Source organism: Syngnathus leptorhynchus, chromosome 5 (genome assembly GCF_054491065.1).
Source record: "Syngnathus leptorhynchus isolate UIUO chromosome 5, UIUO_Slep, whole genome shotgun sequence".
Lineage (NCBI taxonomy): Eukaryota > Metazoa > Chordata > Actinopteri > Syngnathiformes > Syngnathidae > Syngnathus > Syngnathus leptorhynchus.
The window spans coordinates 11,643,018-11,663,273 of NC_141199.1; the positions used below are offsets into that span (position 1 = coordinate 11,643,018).

At 42.4% G+C, this 20,256-nt stretch overlaps 2 protein-coding genes and 1 long non-coding RNA gene across 4 annotated transcripts in view; 1 reads left to right on the forward strand and 2 right to left on the reverse strand.

The window, feature by feature from the left end:
• The first annotated feature begins 646 nt into the window (after positions 1–646).
• prss12 (serine protease 12) lies at positions 647–14,828 on the forward strand. Its single transcript, XM_085913004.1, has 13 exons — positions 647–962; positions 1,807–1,945; positions 2,908–3,080; positions 3,163–3,313; positions 3,425–3,603; positions 4,042–4,183; positions 4,260–4,480; positions 6,567–6,708; positions 8,365–8,570; positions 9,075–9,153; positions 9,749–9,871; positions 11,597–11,892; positions 13,864–14,828. The coding sequence occupies exons 1-13, from the start codon at positions 647–649 to the stop codon at positions 14,193–14,195; spliced, it is 2,499 nt and encodes an 832-aa protein (XP_085769130.1). The 3' UTR covers positions 14,196–14,828.
• LOC147056933 (uncharacterized) lies at positions 13,281–15,263 on the reverse strand. The gene is made up of 2 exons (XR_015066129.1): positions 14,862–15,263; positions 13,281–14,134 (listed from the first exon to the last, which is right to left on the reverse strand). It is a non-coding gene; the product is annotated as an uncharacterized LOC147056933 (long non-coding RNA).
• Positions 15,264–16,466: 1,203 nt separating this feature from the next.
• The window catches only part of ndst3 (N-deacetylase/N-sulfotransferase (heparan glucosaminyl) 3), a 36,546-nt gene continuing 32,756 nt past the window's right edge, over positions 16,467–20,256 (reverse strand). Inside the window, exons 13-15 of one of the 2 annotated variants that reach the window (XM_085911828.1) lie at positions 19,106–19,208; positions 17,707–17,817; positions 16,467–17,371 (exon numbers count right to left, since the gene is read on the reverse strand). In XM_085911828.1, the coding sequence (XP_085767954.1) occupies positions 17,342–17,371; positions 17,707–17,817; positions 19,106–19,208 (244 nt within the window). In that variant the 3' untranslated portion in view covers positions 16,467–17,341. Of the gene's footprint in view, positions 17,377–17,706; positions 17,818–19,105; positions 19,209–20,256 lie in introns of both variants that reach the window. The other variant, XM_085911829.1, reaches the window with a different exon arrangement.

Genomic DNA, 20,256 nt, shown 5'->3' on the forward strand with positions numbered 1-20,256 from the left:
TATTTACACCTAAGACTAACATTACAAATTGTTTTAAGGAATCATGAACGTCTGGGAAGAAGAGGAAAAGACCCATCCAACCCCAACTTCACTGAAATTGGGGTTTGTATTTTTTATTCACAATAGCAACCATTTTGTGTAATTGTAATATTTGATTCTTGTTTGTACATGCAGGTGTCTCAGTTTTATAGGTGCGCAAATTTGTGCAATTGCGATCTTCAATACTTGTTTGTACATGCAGGTGCCTTCGTTTTCTACTCGCTCTAACATTTGAGCATGCAACCAGCTGGGAGGGAACAAGAAAGAGATTTGGGCCCCCTGTGAAAAAAAATTCAAGTGAAATTAGTAATTTCATAAATGGCTCAGTGCTTTTGCGGACTTGGCAAATGTTTGAATGCATGCACCATTTGCTTTATAATTTGTGTTCAGTCTTGTTTTAACGAGCCAGTCTGCGTACTGTATTTGCCCACACATGTATAGCTCTGTAATGCAGCTTCATTGATCTGCTCCCACCCCACCACCCAACGCTCCCTCCCGTCCCACGCCATGCAGGGTGATGCGTCTGGCTGGGAAGCAATTGGTTCTCCTCAGCTGATGCTATTCCCGCCTGTGCAAACCTCTGGGATCCAAGCGCCAGATCCCCGGCATGACGGCGGTGTTCCTCGCCCTCACGACCGCGCTCCTGTGGCCGAGCGACGGCCATTCGTCACTTATTCAGCCGTTCGGGGACTGCGCCCAGAGCCGTGGCTCAGGCGCCTTGTACCGGGGCGCGATAGACGTCACCGAGTCCGGCGCACGGTGTATGAACTGGAGTGAGGTGGGCGGCTTCACGGAGCGTCACCCGGGCAAAGGCATCGGGGAGCACAATCAGTGCCGGAACCCCGATGGCAGAATCCGAGCCTGGTGCTTCTTCCGGAACCAGAGAGGGAGAGTCGATTGGGGCTACTGCGACTGTAAACAAGGTACACGCGCATGCAGCCTGTCTGGAGCCACATTACATGCATAGAACAGTACCTCCATATATTCATTGGCTTTCATGTCATTTTGACGCACTATTAAAATTACATTTTTGAAATTGTCTAACATTATTATATATTTTTTTTTTCCAAAAGAAATAGACCTTTGGCACATTGCAATAACGTTTATTGTGCAGGGTATCAACCAATCACTTCCAAATCTAAATGTTGGCCTACTTTTTGACACAATGGGTCCGCAGAATATAATTAAACAATATTGATTTTAAAGAGTGAATCCAGAAATGTCGGTTTTGTCATACAAATGATTGATGATTTCTTATCAATTAATTTGCACTCACTGAGTATATTTTCAGCAGCAATTAAATGTTGCTGTTGCTTCTTGTTTGGGTCTTTTGTAACTTCACCATGTTTGTAGCAGTCTTGTAATTATTAATTGTATTTGGACTATTGAGACAAATTAGCTATCTACTATATCTGCAGTGCTCACGCTGTGATAACTTCACATTAATCGGGTCAACCTTTTGTCATGGCGTGCGATGCACGTACCAATATCGACTTTATTGTGTAATATTTTTTCCGAAACGTACTATTTGGAATCAGAGCGGTCTGTTGAGTCAAAATGGCATGCAGATGTTTTACCATTTTTCCTACTTAAAAAGCACCACATCTGTCTGCGTCTTTTCATGGAGTGTTAAGAATGTGATTAAACCCATTGTTGAATGATATTGTTGAGTGAACTCTCATTATATCCATAAACCCAGCTATTTTGCATCATTTTGATGTTAAAGCCTTGCTTTTACATGAGGCGTCCCCTGCTCTGCATGCCAAGGTTCAGTACGTTTGCAAGGGGGCCGCTCCAAATTGGATGGCAGGGTGGAAGTCTACCTGGGCGGAGTGTGGGGGTCTGTATGCAGCGACGACTGGCGAGATGAAGACGCTGGAGTTGTGTGCAGGCAGCTGGGCAAGGGGTGAGCGTGCACACATGCATATTTCCATTGAGACATAATGCCAGGTTGTCTTTTTTTTGTTTGTTTTGTTTTTAATTAAATTAGCATTCACATGATTTCTTTCTCCCACCATTTTTTATTTCACACAGAAAACCTTTGGTTTGAGACGTAGTTTTGTTCTGTGTAACTCTTTCCTGCATCGCCCACGTATTCGACGCAGGTGCACCATAAAACTTCACAATGCTTTACTGTCTTCAACTATCTGACAGATGATGAGCCTATCATTGGAAATTGTTGGGAAGGTTTATGGCCCTTGCACACCAGTTTTCTTTTTGCCTTTTTTTTTCTTTTTGTCAGTGACCTTTGCATTCCAAACCTCCATTCCCTGGAGGTATTGAAATACCTTTAGCGCTCCCATTATTTACCTTGTTACCACCACTCATGCTACTCACTTTCTCGCTGTCATCAGAACCTTAGTGCTACTTGCCTAACGTCCAAGTTACATTTTCTTTCACCTCTAAATAAATCATCACAGGATGTAAATTGTGTAACCTCTGAAAAAAAGAAAAGGTCACAAACACATATGGTGTCATGACTTAGGAGACCACGTTGCACACTTCCATCTGTTGACACTAAAACCAGCCCTGGCACGCATGCTTGCATTTTAATGCAAGAGGCAAACTCGGAGCAGAAAGCAGAGAGCGCAAATGTCAGCCATATGTCTGGCAGCATGGTCGCTGATGGGCGTCACGTGGACAGTTATTGGACACTGCAGGGTGCAAAAGTGCTTACAGTATATTTGCTCGGGAATAGTGGACCATGAATTTGCACATGGCTGAAGGGCATTGCAAGCAGCCTGAAGCCATTTTGCAGTTAAGTAAAAACTGTCAGACCGTTTTTTTTTTTCTATAACATCTTTTAATCTATAATCATCAAGGTTTGATAGCCTGGATTACTATTTTGATCCCCGATACACCTTCCAGCCTCTCAGGTCGGGCTCATGCTCTCCCCCTGTCTCGTCCGAGCATGGCTAAGTTCCACTGGCGGGCTGTCCGCTGCCAGGGACATGAATCAGATCTGCTTGAGTGTCCCAAAACCATGTGGAATGGAGGCGAGTGCTCTATGACTGCAGCCGTGACCTGCACTAAGCAGCACGGTAGGTTGTACTCCCGAATCAGTTTGGATGGATTGGATAAAAGTCTTCTGAATGAAGGTGCTGAGTTGTACGTTTTTTTCAGATGCAGTGATGCTGCCTATACGGCTGGTAGGCGGCCGGTCGATGTCTGAGGGCACGGTTGAGGTGTTCCATGCGGGCCAGTGGGGCTCCATATGTGATGACCAGTGGGATGACAGTGATGCGGAGGTTGTGTGTCGACAGTTGGGGCTGAGGTAAAGGCACAAGCTTTTAAAGTCACACACGAGTCATCAACCAGAAGCAACCAGACAGAAAGTCTAGTATGTTTTTCAACACTTCCTCTTCGCTTTCTTTCTTCCTTTCAGTGGTGTAGCACGGGCATGGGGCCAGGCCCATTATGGAAAGAGCTCTGGCCGTGTGTGGCTGGATGAGGTGAGATGCACAGGAAATGAACTCACCGTGGATCAGTGTCTGAAAAGTGCTTGGGGAGAACACAACTGCCTCCATTCCGAGGATGCCGGCGTCTCTTGCAGTCCTCTGAAAGGTAAATGAAGCTGCCTGCATCATCAAAGCACCATCTGGTCCATCTACGGATCGTGTGATGCTGAAGAGTGAATGTCACAAATCTTTGCGAATAAATGTGGCTCATGGACCACATTATTGTTTTCCATTAAAAATGCATTTGTACACATGCATTTTCTATGAATTGATGTCTTTTAAATTCTCCATAGGTATAAATGTGAGTGAAAGTGGTTGTTTACCTATCAAGCCCAGTGGCGACCGGAGTAGCTTGCCTATTGCCCCAAGTCAGATAGAATCGGCTCCAGCCCACCAACCTTCTCATACTCTACAAGCGCTATAATGGATATGATGGATGGTTATTTTCCACATTGCGCAATTTTTTTTGTTTTCAAGACAGTCGAGTATTTTTACCACCTTACGTAATTTGCTTACTGGCAATGTCTGTCTTTGATCTCCACAGATGGTACTGTTAGGTTAGTGGGTGGGACCGTGGGCTACGAGGGACGCTTAGAGGTCTTCTACCATGGACAGTGGGGAACAGTCTGTGATGACGGCTGGACAGACTCAAACACTCAAGTAGTGTGCCGTCAACTCGGTTACAGGTAATATAGTGCCTTGGACGTGTACATTATTTTAATTTTGTATTGCTGCATTATGACGCCTGTGTGATCTGAGCAGGTTAGGCCAAACTCTGGTTCCTGAAGGACTAGACATCACACCGGTCCCTCGCTTCGGGGTTGCGTCTGGTCCTATCCTTTTGGATGACGTGAGCTGCACAGGCAAAGAGCCCAGCCTATTGCTGTGCAAGCGGGAGGATTGGCTCCGTCATGACTGCACACATCATGAAGACGTTAACATCGCGTGCAATGCAGAACGCCTCGGAGATGGACTTCCGACTAGTAAGACGGACTCTTATCCGACAGTGACATTTAAACGGTCAAATATAAGGATACATACGGATTATATGCAATACATGACATATGAGCATAAACAGAAGGCCGCCTACTTTGCTACAACCACCGGCAGAGGTGTTTTTCTTGTATAATGAATATGACATGAAATTATCTATGGCAAGTTGAGTTATAGCCATGCAGAGCTCCACTAACCTATTTAAATGTATGTAACATAAAATAAATCTAAAATCCAGAGACTTCCTGCTGAGCTGCCAACCCTTTTGATATCCTCTTTGCGGTTTTAGTAAACACTAAACACTATCAAGTGTTGCTATTGGGGTCCCTGGAAATTTGAGACAACCAACCGCTTCCAACTTCCAAATTCATGCTCATATGTATATGCTATAATGATTTATTGATATTGCTATGGAGGTTTTCTTCTTTGTGGTTAATGCATTAACTATTGACTCTGGTCCTGATGTGTATAGCACACATTTTCCAGAACAGCCAGGCATAGGAAGCCAAAGTCTTCATTCACATCAATTTCCTCCGTCTTCTACTACGTAATAGAGCCGTTTGTAAGATCTCTGTGAAACTCAATGTGGACTCAATTAAAATCTCATTTTAGAAAAGCCGACATCCCCAAAGTGGTGGTTGGTGATGTCATGCCAGATTTCACAGGCATGCCTGCTGATTAGCCTCCCCTGCAATAACAAGTGGACTGATTGTAAATGTATATTACCGGTTTGCCTAAATGTAACCCCCTTACATGCACGCTTTCATGGGTCCACATATTGCCAGCTCAAATATCAAACTGTACCTCAAACTCTTTTGCCAAACACCCTGTAGTGCAACTCTTGGCAAATAGAACTAGAAGGATGGGTCTAGGGTGTTAGTGCCATTCATCAAGATGATGTCAATGGCCTCTGGGTCATAATAAAAGAGAAATGACAGACAGTGATGGAGGAAGCAAAATTGTTTTTACTTTTCAATTCTGTTTCCTCTGCTACTGCTGAATGCAACATACAGTCAACTGTACGTGATAAGTCTGTTGAACTTCCTAGCAAATAATTCATGTGAGACTTATCTTTGGTGAGAGATCACACAGTGGAGACAGAAATAGCTGTTTCACATGCTGGGGGTTTATTGATGCAGCTTAGGTAGCTTTGGCAAGAGCCTGAGGAACATTCTTGGTAGCTAAAGAATTATATCATTACTGCAAAGCATTTGGGAGTCTCATAATGTGGATTTGTGATTGTTTATCTGTCCAACCTCCCCGCATTGCTGATTGGTTTATGTTGATTTTGGAAAGGGCAGACAATGTTGATAAGTCAGGCAGGGCTTTCAAGTTACTTTCTGTGGTTTGCTTTCTTTCCTCTCTTGTCAGAGAGCATCACGCTGAGGTCATGTTAGTGCATAGTTGTTGTAAGATAGAGGACAAAATAACAATGAGCCTCCAACTACCACCATCATAGACGTTTACTTGCTGAGTAACCTTAATTGGTCAGGGTCACCGTGTACTCCAGATTACCCACATGTGTGTTACATGCAATGGATGATGTCACCCAAGCAATCAGAGAAGAAAAACAAGGGTGGCTAAATATGTCCAATGAAAACATTTTGTAACATCAACTGGTGATCAGCTTAGGTTGTATCATACCATTGAGACAGTTGTCAGTTGTGAGCCTGAATCTGATAAATAGTGTGAACAAAATCTCGAGTTGTGTTTGTTGAAATGTTTGCTGCATGTGCTACACTAAATGATAAGAATAATCTAACAGCCTGGTGAAGTGCTACCTCCATGAGTGAAAATCTCTTTTTGCTACAGGCTCACTTTTTTCTCTTCATACTCTGGGATATTAGGGAACAACCTTGGAACTTGACTGGTCACAATTCCCTAGCTCTACCACTAGTCGTCATGGTAACAGCTGGCAACTGCTTCCAGAAAATGACTTGTGTTGACCTTTTCTCACTGTAGCTTTTGGATTGCTGCGGCCAGGTCAAAGATTTTTTTTAAATTGGGTTCTCGTGATTGATGGCTCATGGATGCAATCGGGGATTGACAGTAAATTCAGTGTATTGTGTTATCCAGGTGTCCCAGTGAGGCTCGTGGGAGGAGAAAGCCCCAGAGAAGGGCGGGTAGAGATCTATCTGTCTGGTCAATGGGGTACAGTCTGTGATGATGGATGGACTGATCGGGATGCTGAAGTTGTGTGTCGACAGATGGGATTCAGGTATGTGAACAGATGTCGGCGGCTGAAACTGCACAACACTGTGGGTATTGATGGTAAATGAAGCCTACTTACAGTATATAATGCACTCGCTACACCATACAATGCCCATAGTGCTTAAAAAAAGCCTCACATTGACCAATTTGCACACACATTCTTACATCAACCGGCGGCTGATGCCACTGCCAGGGCCACTGGGAGCAAATTAGGGTTCAGTGTCTTGCCCAAGGACAATTTGGCAACAGAGTGTCGGAGCTTTGGTCACTGGACGATCCACTTCAGCCCCAGTTACCACTAAAACAAAGCTAATTTGTATGCTTAAACAATTGGCTCATCATCAAAATAGTTAAGAGTGATAATTCCAGCAACAAGATTGATTTTGTGCATGCAAATGGATTAACCATAAAAAACAACAACATTTTGTTTAGAGCCCAGACCTGACTCCAATTAAAAATTGAGATAGACAAAGTATGCGATTTGGTGATACACTGTTTCAACTCTCGTTACTTGTCCATCAAAACTGAGCTTTATCATCTTCGTCACAATTTATGATACTGGTCTTGCATTTGATCTCATTGTATAGGAAGTCCAAAGTCTGGTCAGAAAGTACTTTTTCCCTTTTCCAAGCCATGAGCTGTTGCATTGCAATGTGATCGCTGTATGTTAGTCTGCTCACGCTTAAGTGAATCCAGAACATCATCTCTGCTTGCAGAATCCATCATCACGTCTTAGACTTGGCATGTGTCTCATACACATCCTTTGCTTTTCATCTCTTCATCTCACACAGTGTCTCTGTTTCCACTTAACATCTCATCACATTCAAACCGAGCTTGGGTTAAACGACAATGACTAACGTCAACTGTTGCTTTCGTGATACATTATTAACATGTCCTGTCCAATAGTGTGACTGTAATTTCTTCATTTTGAAATGGCTTAACTGTACATCATTTTGAAAACCAAAATAAACAACCTCTTAGGGGAGCATATTGTGCTAAGTGACGGGCTATCTCATCCACTCTGTCTCCTATTATCCCATCCCTCTGAGATGCTGTCCCCTTTTCCATAACAAGTAATTGTCGAGGGAGTGCTGTCATACGGACACGGAAATGCCTTTGCTCCTCGGCAACACATGGCTTGCCGTTTTCTTCCACATACGTGTGTGTAGGTGAAAGTCACATCTGGAGAGCATAAGCATGAGAGCGCAGTGGAGCGTGTTGGAGATGTGCAAAAGCCAACTTAGGATCATCATTCTGTCTGAAGCGGGGTGTGGTGAAAGGTCGTTAAATATACAACACTTCCCCCGTGGTTAAACTGTTCTCTTGGGGTGAGAAAGCAAAAATGTATACAAATTATGTACAGCCTCATCTTTGACCCATATTGACCCGAATGACACAGAGTGGGATTATTCTGTCACAATGAGTCATACTAAATCTCAGAAGAATAGGAAGCCTAATATTGTTCTGTTCAAATTCACACTGACAATGCATACTTGTCCTTGTCTTAACAAGCATGTGGCGCTCTGATGGCATCCCAATTCACAAGTTGATTTTGCATACATTTATCTTAACTAACCACATCAATGACACGTTTCTTAAATTGGATGGTGACAACACGTGGCACGTGAGTAAGCAAGCTCATCCTGGCATTTGATCTCTCAAGCGGGCTGGCCAAGGCTCGCGTGATGGCATACTTCGGCGAGGGTACGGGGCCCATCCACGTGGACAACGTGAAGTGCAGCGGAGATGAGCGCTCTATCGCCGACTGCATCAAGCAGGCGCCCGGCACGCATAATTGTCGTCATAGCGAGGACGCCGGAGTCATCTGTGACTACGGTCAACTCCAGAATGGTCACAAAGAGGTCAAAGGTGAGTTAGTGATGGTCTTTCCTTGAAGTTGCTTGAGAGCAATTTGAGCACCTCGTGCGGCATGTGAAACGAGTCTGCTGAGCCCCGTGCGGTATACTGTACTGAGAAACTAATGAGCCAAGATTAATAAATCATGGTGATATTTTTAGCATGGCCCAGCTCAGTGTGTGTGTAAATATGTCCAGATGGCGAAATGGACCTTTCCTATGTTATTGCTTCACCCTGTCTGTCACACATGGGGACAGACTCACATTGCTGTTTGTTTCCTCCGCATTACACGAGTAGTAAGTCAACACCACGTGGGGGATGTTTTGCCTCCGAAAAAGGACCTTACATTTATAATATGTACAATAAGTGCTCCTGGTAAGAAAAACATGAATATCACGTATGAAAAATGTTTAATAAAACGCCGTCCAAGGCTGAATTTATGGTTTAGCAATCACAGTCATCCCAGACTGTCTCACGCAAGCTGATAGATAAATATCTCTCTTCTGTCTTAAACAGCTCCAGTCAATCAGATTTGCGGGCTGCGGCTCATACACACTCGTCAGCGTCGAATCATCGGAGGAGAAAACTCTCTGAGGTGAGGGTGTAATGTGATAGAATCAGATATGGGTTATGGAACATCTTTTCCAGTTAATATAATACAACGGCAACTATTTATTTGAAGCAGAGCAAAAGAATACCATTTTATTATACGTGTCGCTAAGTACAAAAGAATGTAAGCCGAACATTCCGCTGGTTTGGCCCTCATCCAGATAAACATACTGTGCTTAGATTAAAACATAAATTCCTCGAGATACTTCCTGTTTGTGTTCAATAATTACATGGAACGTGGAAGCCATTTAGTTTTATTATTAAGAGGATTTTTGATTGATGATGACTGTAAATGATTTTTAAGAGTGACCATTTAATTTCCTTTCTCATAGTCATTGGGTTAATTTTAACAGCAATAAAACTGCTCTGCAGGTCAAATGTTTAACAATTCAATTTCCATTTTGAATACCTCAAATGTGATTCCAGCCATACGAATAGAAACCAATAATGCAGTCGTTAGTTGGATCCAAACCGTGCACTCTATTTCAAATTGTTAATTATTAATTCCACACAACCGACAGATTTCCTAAATCTGTATTTGCATTTGCAGTCATGTTTTAGTGTTTACACTTGCGTCTTAGGAGCGGCTGGCCGTGGCAGTCCGCGATACGTTTACGGGGGTCCCGAGGAGACGGGAGGCTGGTGTGTGGTGCGACTCTAATTGACACTTGCTGGGTCCTCACATCAGCACACTGCTTCAAGAAGTAAGATGGATTTATTTTCATGCACACGCATTAGCATGTAAAAATGAAAAGCAATAAGCGCTAACAAGATGGTACATTTGAATTTTGATTAAACTGGGAATCATAAATAATTTGCATAAGCATATTAGGGTGTTCATAAGCGAGGGTTCTGTCGAGTTCCTAGTAAACATTCTATCTTGGGGATTTTTGCTTTTCCACATAAACACTGAGTCGTGGGAGTTTGGCTTACACATGGATTTTCCCCCATACGGTGAGGAAACTCAATCATAAATTTCCTGAAACTGACCACAGGACTTTTTTATGTCCAAATGTGAATCAAGATGGACGTCGATTTGGAAGTCCCATAGTGAAGTGATCAGCTGCGGTTTGGTGCTCATCGTAACAGAGACGTATAGTTAATCCATAAACTTCACTAATGCACACAGCAGAGAAGGCAGCAGGGAGCAAAAGTGGTAGAGTGCGACAGAAGAACAAATACAGCCTGCATTTAATTTCAAAGCTGACCCCATTACAGACCCCACACCGATAAATCCAACTTTTCCACATTTTGGAGAGGAAGAGGCAACTCAGTATATCCTTCCTTTGACTTTTTCATGAACCATTGTCTGAGTCTCTTCACTACTGCAGGTAGAAAGAAAAGTGGTTATAAAAGACACCCAACCACTTTCAGATTATTTACAGGAAAACAATTGACAGAAAGACAAACTCTGTGGTGAATCTTAAAACACTGGAAAAATCTATTTGAATTCCATTTTCTACAAATAGTGTCTGGGAAGTTGAATGGTAATCATCCTCATTACAGAATGCACTACTTTATGTGAAACAAAGTGAAATGAAATTGGAAGAAATATTGAGTTAGCCTATAAAATATATTTCAAACTATGACTACTACTTTATTTTGTATTTTTCTTCAAAATGTACAATACAAATTTTAATAGAAATAAGTGTTTAGATATGCCATTTAGTAAAAGGATGGCAGTAATTATGATAAAGGTTTCTAAAACAAAATGTCAATACAACTGAAAATTAAATAAATTTTCAATAAACAAAACAAAAACAGTGTGGACTTTAAAGTCACGGCTGTCGAGATAGTGGTTGACTGATCTCATCTTTTCTTTGCACTCATGACTTTTTTTTTTTTTGTATCAGTTTACAGTTTGCATGTCGTGTCATGTATTACTATACGCCACTGGTGCAGCTTTGAAAAGACGAGCTGATATCATTTGGCCTCCTTGTAGCGAGCAGATTATCTCTATTTATATTTTGTGAGCGTACAGCTCAGGGCCTGCCAACTGTAACTAAACTCCTGACCGTTTTAAACATGGAAAGGTAACTTGGGCGTCATGATTACTTGTCAGTTAATACCAAACACATTAACAGATGGAGAAAGAGCGTGTGTGTGTGTTTAGATGTGTTTATACGTACGTTTTTGTATTTAGCTGGTCGACCGTTTTGTTTGGTTTGTGATATTTTCTGACTCAGCCCTAATAAGGTCACATTTTCCTCTGATACTCTTTCCTCCGTTTCTATTGGCCTCAAGATAACCAACTCTTTGTCACCTCGAAGGTTTTTGCAAACACCCAAACATGTCAACAAGTGACGAGAAACACTACATCACGTGCCCTTGTGACGCAGATCGAATCATAAATGTGCTGACAGGATGAAAGATTTACTGTTATCGCTCAAATATTTTCTTCTAATCTTATCCCTCTCTTGTGTGCACAGGTATGGAAACAGCACCAAGCTGTACAAAGTCAGAGTGGGTGACTATCACTCCCTCGTCCCCGAGGAGTACGAGGAGGAGTACGGTGTGGATCAGATTGTCCTGCATCCGAGTTACCGCTCCCACAGCAACGATTATGACCTGGCCTTGGTTCGGCTGTCACCGGGGGCCGTGGGCCACACACCGGGAGAGTGTGTGTCATTCAGCCGTCACGTCCTTCCCGCCTGTTTGCCCCTGAGGAAGGAGAGAGCGCTCAAACAAGCCAGCAACTGTCACATCACCGGCTGGGGTGATACAGGTGAGCTTGTGTGTGTCTACATGCGTGTGTGTGCGTGCGTGCGTGCATGTGTGTGTGTGGTGGTGGTGGTGGTGGTGGTGGTGGTGAAAGAGGAGTGGCTCTTATCTGAAAAACAAGCTGGGAAACTGTCGGAGATGACAGTCTGGAGTCCCTGTGAATTGTCTAGCAGAGGCTAATATCCAAAATCAATAGGTGTCTTGCTCTGTTGTTGAACAAGATTCTCTGAAAATATAGTGATTACAATTAGAATGTTCAATTGACATGAAAAAATTGTACATGAACATACAAGGACATTTAAGAGTGTCACAAAAAAACGTAGTACATCTTTTAAGAAATGCAACGCTAACCAATTTGCATTTTGCTTTTTACGCATTCAATAGAAAAAAAAATTGTAATATTATTCAAAATATTCTGCAATCTTCAATCATAGTACAAGATCACTGTATGTGATGCCTCAAAGTCTGATAGGGATGAAGTTTTTCCTTTCCAGTGCATTGGCAGATTATTATGAATTATTATTTGAAATTGATAAAATTCCTGATTGCCAACAGTATTCCCGAATAGTCATACAAACACAGATTGTCCAAACCACTAAACAGCACCATAATTTCAAAAAAGTCTTGCCACAGCTGTCTTTTTGTTTTATTTACATTTTTACACACTTATATTACAAGGAATGTTTTGAAGAGTGGTAAACTCTGTCAGCATGTATTATTGTCACCATATGAAAGTCATTATAGATCAAATCTACCATCAGTCCTGCTCACCTGAGAATTGCATTAGTTGCTGCCTATGCAAAAAAACTATCGGTGTCGTTTGTATTATGAAATCCACGACTGCCAGACTCATACATACTAAGGTAGGTGGGAGGGGGGTATAAAGGAATTTTATCTCGAGAGCAGTGACAACACTAACTATTTAAAGAGTCTAATGTACTGAAGGGTGGCGGCTATTTGACTTTACAACAAGGTGTTCTGTTTGTGTGCTTGGCTTTGGCACCTTCATATCATTCACACAGACTGTATACGCGCGTGCATTTCACACATACGTAGCAGGCCAGCAGCCCAACGCTCGCAACAACCAAGTCATGGAAAGAGTGTCTGAGCTTTGCAGAAATTGTTACTGTTCCTGACACTTCTATTTATTTAACGTACTTGGAACGCCCCTGCAAAGAACCTTATCAATTTTCGATGCTGTTTGAGTTCAAGTTTGTTGTGGTTCAGTGGTCAAATTGGTTCATGTTTCTTTTTAGTCCAGGGAGGTTTTCTAATGAAAACCTTCGTGGATTCTTTATAGGTGTAAAATATTGTTTTTAAATATGTTCTTTTATAATAGAAGCAGTTCTGTCAAAACAATGATCATCCGAATCATTTGGGATGAAACTGGGATTAAACATCAAGTTAGGTTTATTTATACATCTGTTAATTTTACATGCCATTTTTTCATTAGGTTATGGGTGAGCTTCTTTGAACGAATTAGAATGTTTAAGATAACATGCATGTTTTTTGGAAAGAGAGTACCCAGTAAAAAAAAAAAATCTGGAAAGTTGAGATTCAAACACAGAACATCTCAACTGTAAGGCAAATGTAGTAACCACTATTGCACTGTGCTAGTGTCATGGCAACAATATTTGAACTGCACCTCTGCTGTGACATACTTTATGATCTTGGCTTCATGCTGACATTTTCAGCATACTTTTATTTGATATATTTGCGTTACTGCCCTGTAACATTTATTTATGGAGCTGTGATTAAAAAGTAACGTCAGTAAGTGCAGAAGGCAGTATTCTATTTCCATGAGTTAACTTTTGCAGACTATTTTGTGACAATGTTGTTCATGCAAGCATTATTTTTCTATTTCATTCCCCCCCTTCCCAGCTAACTGTGTCTAAGGCGAGATATGTAATATTGATTTTGATATATTTTAGGAGCACAAATAAAGCGTCTTAAGGCCCATTTTTGAACTCCCCAGGCCGCTCGTACTCCAAGACCCTCCAGCAGGCGCCGCTCTCCCTCCTCCCTCGACGCCAATGCCAGCAGTATTTCCACGGGGCTTTCACCAGCCGCATGCTGTGTGCCGGCAGTGTCCAGCAAGAGAGACGTGTGGACAGTTGCCGCGGCGACAGCGGAGGGCCTCTGGTGTGTGAGCGTCCCGGAGGAGGCTGGGTGGTTTACGGGGTCACATCATGGGGTCACGCCTGTCGGACGCAGCAGTCGCCCGGCGTCTATACCAAAGTGTCCGCCTTCAGCCCATGGATACACAAGGTGATGGCACATAATGAGGGAAAACAAAGAAGCCGATAGTAAATTCACTCAGGCAGGTGAGATGAATGAGGGTCACATGACCAAAAAAAGGACAATATTGGCTTTGTTGCTCCACAAAAGCACGTCTTTGTCATAAGCACTTATTCAGACAGGCCGCAAAATACAATTCTGTGTCAAAAATGTATTTGAAAAGTTCTGTATTTTTGTCACTAAATTGTATTCTAACATTTTGTGATGTGGATTATTGTTTAACGGGACCAGAGGTACTAAAGCATCCATGTGTGAAGTGATTGCACAAGTGTCTGCAGATTTGCACTCAATCGTCCGTCTGCGCTTTTTGTGCTTGCTTGTCTGACCAAGCGAACAGCCTCATTTTATTTGTTGGTCATTTTAAAATGGCGGTCACATTTTTCAGGTACTAGACCATCACCAGAGCATCAGAACTCAGCAGTGTTTGTCTTAAGCAGGGCCAGACATGACTAAAAATCAAAGCACATATTTCTACCTGTATTATAATTTTTACATATTGACTTCCTGGTAGTGATCTTTTTTTTGTGCTGGAAGAATTTATCTACAGTGGGACAATCTGATACACTTGAAAAAGTATGAGTGCTGGCTCCTTATTTTGATGAATGATTTTGTCTGTTTCAATGTATTGTACTGTTTATTAATAAATTGAGATTTTGTTAAAAAAGAATCACTTACTTGTTTGCTGTTTTGTGCAAAACTTACGTGCTGGTGGCATTGTGGCACCAAGGAATTATGTTAATGGATGAGTTTAATCTCATTTAGCCATGTCACAAATGAGTGGAGCAAGCGCAACCAAATGCAGTTTGGACCAGGGCTTTTTGAAGGAAAGAGAAGTGGGCAAACACAGACACAAGCGGGACACAAACAGCAGACAGGCAAACAGAAGTTCACTCGGACAGGGAACAGATTCTGCCCGTGAGCTTTCACACAAGACCAGGGGGAAAATGAAAGCGCAGCACAGGCACACAAGGAACGGACACAGACGGGAGACAACACTAGACATCAACGGGGAGAAAAACACCATTTAAATACATCAGATGACAAGAGGGAGCAGGTGACAGACATTACGACAATGAAAGGGTGTGGCTGAGGGAAGGTCTTTCTGCTTCTTGCTGCAAACTACATGGACAATATATGACCCCCCCCACACACACAGACATTGTCTCAGTCTGTGTTTCTTTCTGTCTATGTCATTGCTATGTGACACCTTGTGTACAGGAATAGCTGCCATTTTCAAATTCCCCATTTAGTCGAACGGGCAAAGATGGTAACACATTTAAAAATGGGAGTGAGCGTGACGACGACAAGCTGACAGTTGCCCTGTGTGGCTCTATGACCTCTTTTGCAAATTTGGAATTCTGTGATAATGTCTTTGATCCCTCAATAAAAATCAATCTGTGACGTGACAATCATTTTCAGTGTTGCACAAGAGCGCCCCCATCTGGTTATCTACACTGTTGTGGGTACTGATTGACCCAAGGGTCACTGGTTTGATGCACAATTGTGAAATAATTGTGGCATCACTGCTGACTTTTTGTGGAGCTATTTTTAGAAGACCTGCAGGCTATTCATGTGATCCTCATGGCAACCTAGTGGCTGTGGAGTGTAGAAAAGCTTTTTGTCAAAATGTGAATAATATTAGTATTCTGTGATTGTAGATTTTCACTTTTTGTGTTTCACTGAGAGTAATATTAAACAAAACACTGTACACAAAGGCTCAATGGAACTGGTTGGTTAACAAAAGGAACAAGGCTGACGAAAAACGGGATGAAACAAAAACCGTTTACAAGACAGTAACAAGATAACAACGTAAAATGGATTTAAAAGTAATCTAAACAAGGTTCCCCAAAAAAACAGATCGATACAGATGCTGTCCCCTGAATAAAAATAACAAATCGATATCCCTCGAAGACTGTCAAAAGTGAACATTATAATTAAAGGTGGAATTTTTGATAGATTGTTTAGGTGTACCTAATACTGTGGTCGGTGAGTCTATGGAGTAAACAGATTGTATCAACTGCTGGGTGACATTTCCTACTCCTTTATCACTCGCTCTGCCTCCATTTTACAAGCAATGGCTTTTTTCATGGGTGCCTTGTTTCATTTTTCCTGCTTTGTCTTTAAATCTATCGCACATTCTTTCATTCTATTCAAGGCGTCTCACAAAAAGTTCACATTTTACGATGAAAGAAAAAAACCAACCCAACTTTGACAACAGTTTGAACCTCTGCAATCTCTTTCATTCATGTTATGGTGACTCCATGCTGCGAACATGACAGCAAGAAAACACAAACGAGTTCCGGTGTATGCATTTCTTTTAATTTTGGTTTTTATTTTTGACATTTTAAGATTGTTGTCATAAAACTGAAGGTAAACAACTTAAAAAGACGGGGGTGGGGATGAGGGGGCGGGGGACAGCCAGGCATCATACGCGTTCCGTCCGTTGGTTTTGGTCGGTTGCCTTTACTGCTGTCTTCAGCAATGACACCAACAACCTTGTAGATTGCGCCATTTTCTTCTTCATGCTAGAAAGTAACGTACAGACCTCTTACCTCTTACCGCGCCTTCCCACTTCTTATTTTCTGGAGACAGCCTGGGGTGACATCTCTGAAGTGAACGAGGCTGCCAGATCTACTAGCAACTACTTTCACTCTCAACAAACAAACTAAAAAAAAATAATAATCAAACAACAGGCGGCCACACACCCTGAGACGATGCCCCTTTCTTTGTATTCCTAATGTGGCAGGAACAACACAAGAAACGAAAGGGATTTTGTGTGGGTTTTTTTTTCCCATCTTTTTTTCTTTCATTTTAGCTTTGAAGAAGTAGTGCACATGACGGGGTTCACACAGCTGACCAGCGCTGTTCCGGAGTGATAAATTAAAGGTGAAAATCACACAAAACCTTACTGCAGGTCTGCGTGAGAGTTCCACTTTGATGAACTCTTTGTCCTCAGTGACTGTCAAGCCGCTCCAACCATTCATCCTCTCACCCAGCCCAACTGTTCCAATTTTGTTGCCCTCTCTTCACTTCTTTGCCTTTCAGAGGTGTGAAACAAGGCCTCACGTTCCTCGTCTTGCCCTCGGGGTCCGCTGTTGAGTGCGTCTGAGGGTCGGGTGCTCCAGGTTTTCCCCGTACTGTTTCACCTGTAGCCTTTAACGCCGGCTCATGGATGCAAAGGTTATCTAACCTTAAGAAAGAGGTCAAGAACAAATGGATGTGGGCAGAGGAAAGGGTAAAGAAGGGTAGAAAAGTAAGTTGCACTTCACAATATAAAAAAAGACTTTCAGGCTTTTGCTATCAAAATACTTTAGCTGTCTGTCTGTCACTCATTGGTCCTTCCATCCGTCAGTCAGTCGGTCGGTTGGTCGGTCAGTCGGTCTGTCTGTCTGTCTGTCTGTCTGACCCATCATCCTCTGTTTACATCTATTGGGGCCGTGGGGGCTATTCTGAATTCAAAATCCATCCATCCGTCCGTCTGTCCATCTGCCTGAGCTTGGGTGAGTCAAATGCGGCTGACCTTCTGCAACTCCTCTCTCAGCCAGGAGGGAAGAGGCTGTCCGAGGCGATGCAACAGCTTTGACAACTCCACGTTGTGTTCCCTGTAGTACCTGGAGAGATATGCCCGAGCCTGGAAAAAAATATATATATTTGTAATTGGTGAATATTTTAAGGACAAATAAAGTGAAATTGATTGATTTCCTGCAGCAGTATCTCATCGTTTTCCATCTCGCACGTTTTCCATCTTAATGTGATGTTGTTACTCAGTTGATGAGAACACCCTAAAATTGTACTTAAATAACCATAAAACTTTGGGGCATTTATAAACTACAAACATCATATTCATTACATCCGGATATCAATACTTGTGACATTTGTCATTTGTTGGTGCGCCGCAAGATTTTTCAAATGTGGCTTGACTCAACAAGTTTGGAGGAACACTGATATTTGCTACAATCCAAGCAAAGTCAAAGAGCAGAAATAAATGCAGAGCAAAATACACTGCACAATAAATATAAATGATGATTGACTTATTCCGACCCTATGATTTCTCAAGAAGAAGTAACATTATTAAAATGGTCATTAAATAAATACTGATGTCCCTTCTAGATCCTTCCTGGTGAAAGCTGCTGGCCCACAGTTTAATTACAGGTGAATACGCTACACCCATTAGCCATGTGTGACTGCACGTAAAAGATGGATTGAATCCATGAGCACTCATCTTCATTTGAGAGCAAATGTGTGATTTGGCCACCCTCTGTAGAATCACTGGCCTGGACAAAGATTTATAGATTGGATTTTCTCCTTCTCACCTCCTAATTTTACCACCATGCCTCTCTCTCGAGGGTGTTGTGTCATTACTGAGGCTTCCTAATGACGTGTTACTTTGGCTGTGTTTACTCCACACTGACCACCCTGGGAGAAGTGATGCCTGTTGACAGTCACTGTCTGTCACCTTGCAGCCCCCCGCCTACCCTTCCCTCTACCGTTCAATCAATACACAATAAATGTTGAAATGTTGGCAGAGGGGCGGCTCGGTGGCGCAGTGGGTAGCACGTCCGCCTCACAGTTAGGAGGGTGCGGGTCCGATTCCACCTCCGGCCCTCCCTGTGTGGAGTTTGCATGTTCTCCCCGTGTCCGCGTGGGTTTTCTCCAGGCACTCCGGTTTCCTCCCACATCCCAAAAAAAACATGCTTATTAGGCCGATTGAGCACTCCAAATTGTCCCTAGGTGTGAGTGCGAGTGCGAATGGTTGTTCGTCTCTGTGTGCCCTGCGATTGGTTGGCAGTTCGGGGTGTCCCCCGCCTACTGCCCGATGACGGCTGGGATAGGCTCCAGCACGCCCGCGACTCCCGTGGGGACTTAGCGGTTCAGAAAATGAATGAATGAATGAATGTTGGCAGAGTCAATGCGTTTACCTCTGGTTCCATAGGAGGATACTTTCGTCCTTTGCTCCTCCCCAAACACTTTGTCTTTCCTCCTTCAAGGAGCTGGCACCAGAACCCCTTTTGAGGATCAAAACTGGATGGGAAAAAAATACGGAGGAATATTTGAACATACGTATATTCACACTAACCAGCCTCTGGACAATCTAGAGTGATGAATTACAACAGATGTAAACAAATCAGATCATTTTACCCATTCATGATTGGCAAATAATTGCATTTTGTATTTGTTGAAGAGAATGACAACCCAGACAATTGAGGCATGTTTTCTATTAAAGCAGAGACCACTTGGAAAGAAGCAGAAAGTCTATTACTGGGAAATTGCCTGACCTAAATGAACTCTGAGTCCTAACTACTATTCGGTGTTGATCCAATAATGATTGTTCAGCCTGGGCAAAGGAAGTGTACATGATGTGCTCCTTTAAGTAGATATGAGACACAACATCAATATCAGAACGTATCGTATCATTGACTTTTTCAATGCAGTATCCATATGGCAGCATCAACTGCCATAATAGTGGAAAGCTTATTTTACAGCACAGTATCCGTGCAGCAGCATTATTAACCCATTCTGCTACAATAGGAAAAGCTATATCGAGCTACAGTATAACTGCTTTTGTTCGATTAAAAAGAATACAGTACTGAGCTGTGACATATCATTTTATTATTAGTGAGCTTTTAGTTACTAGAACTAAAGTATATAGTGATGGACAAATGAAGCTTCATGAAACACTTGTCATATTTTTTTACTCCTAAGGATGACACTCGGTTTGAAGATGCAGTGGAAATGTAATTCTATTCCAAGAGGAATAAAAAAAATTAGGTAAGTGCTTCATGAAGCTTCATTTTCCTGTCACCAGTTATATACTACGTTTTATGTATGAATAGTCATTTGGGGACCCTCCACATCTTATCGAGGCTAAAATAATGATTTCTTCAAATCCAAGAAAACACTATTAATCTCTTTTTATTCGACATTTGGAGGTCCCAGTAATTTCCTGGTGTTTCCCAGCCCTGCTGTTTGGCAAGCGTAGATGTGACTGAAAGAGGCAAATATTACTGGTTATCTTCATGCATCATTTGGTGTTCTCATCAAGTGTTCTTTTTCTCCATTTGACAAGACA

Bases quoted from the DNA above. Each gene is read 5' to 3' on its own strand.
- prss12 (XM_085913004.1), top strand. From the start codon at position 647: ATGACGGCGGTGTTCCTCGCCCTCACGACCGCGCTCCTGTGGCCGAGC. The intron at 4,481-6,566 runs GTAAGACGGACT...TGTGTTATCCAG, and splicing joins CGGAGATGGACTTCCGACTA to GTGTCCCAGTGAGGCTCGTG. The intron at 11,893-13,863 runs GTGAGCTTGTGT...TGAACTCCCCAG, and splicing joins CACCGGCTGGGGTGATACAG to GCCGCTCGTACTCCAAGACC.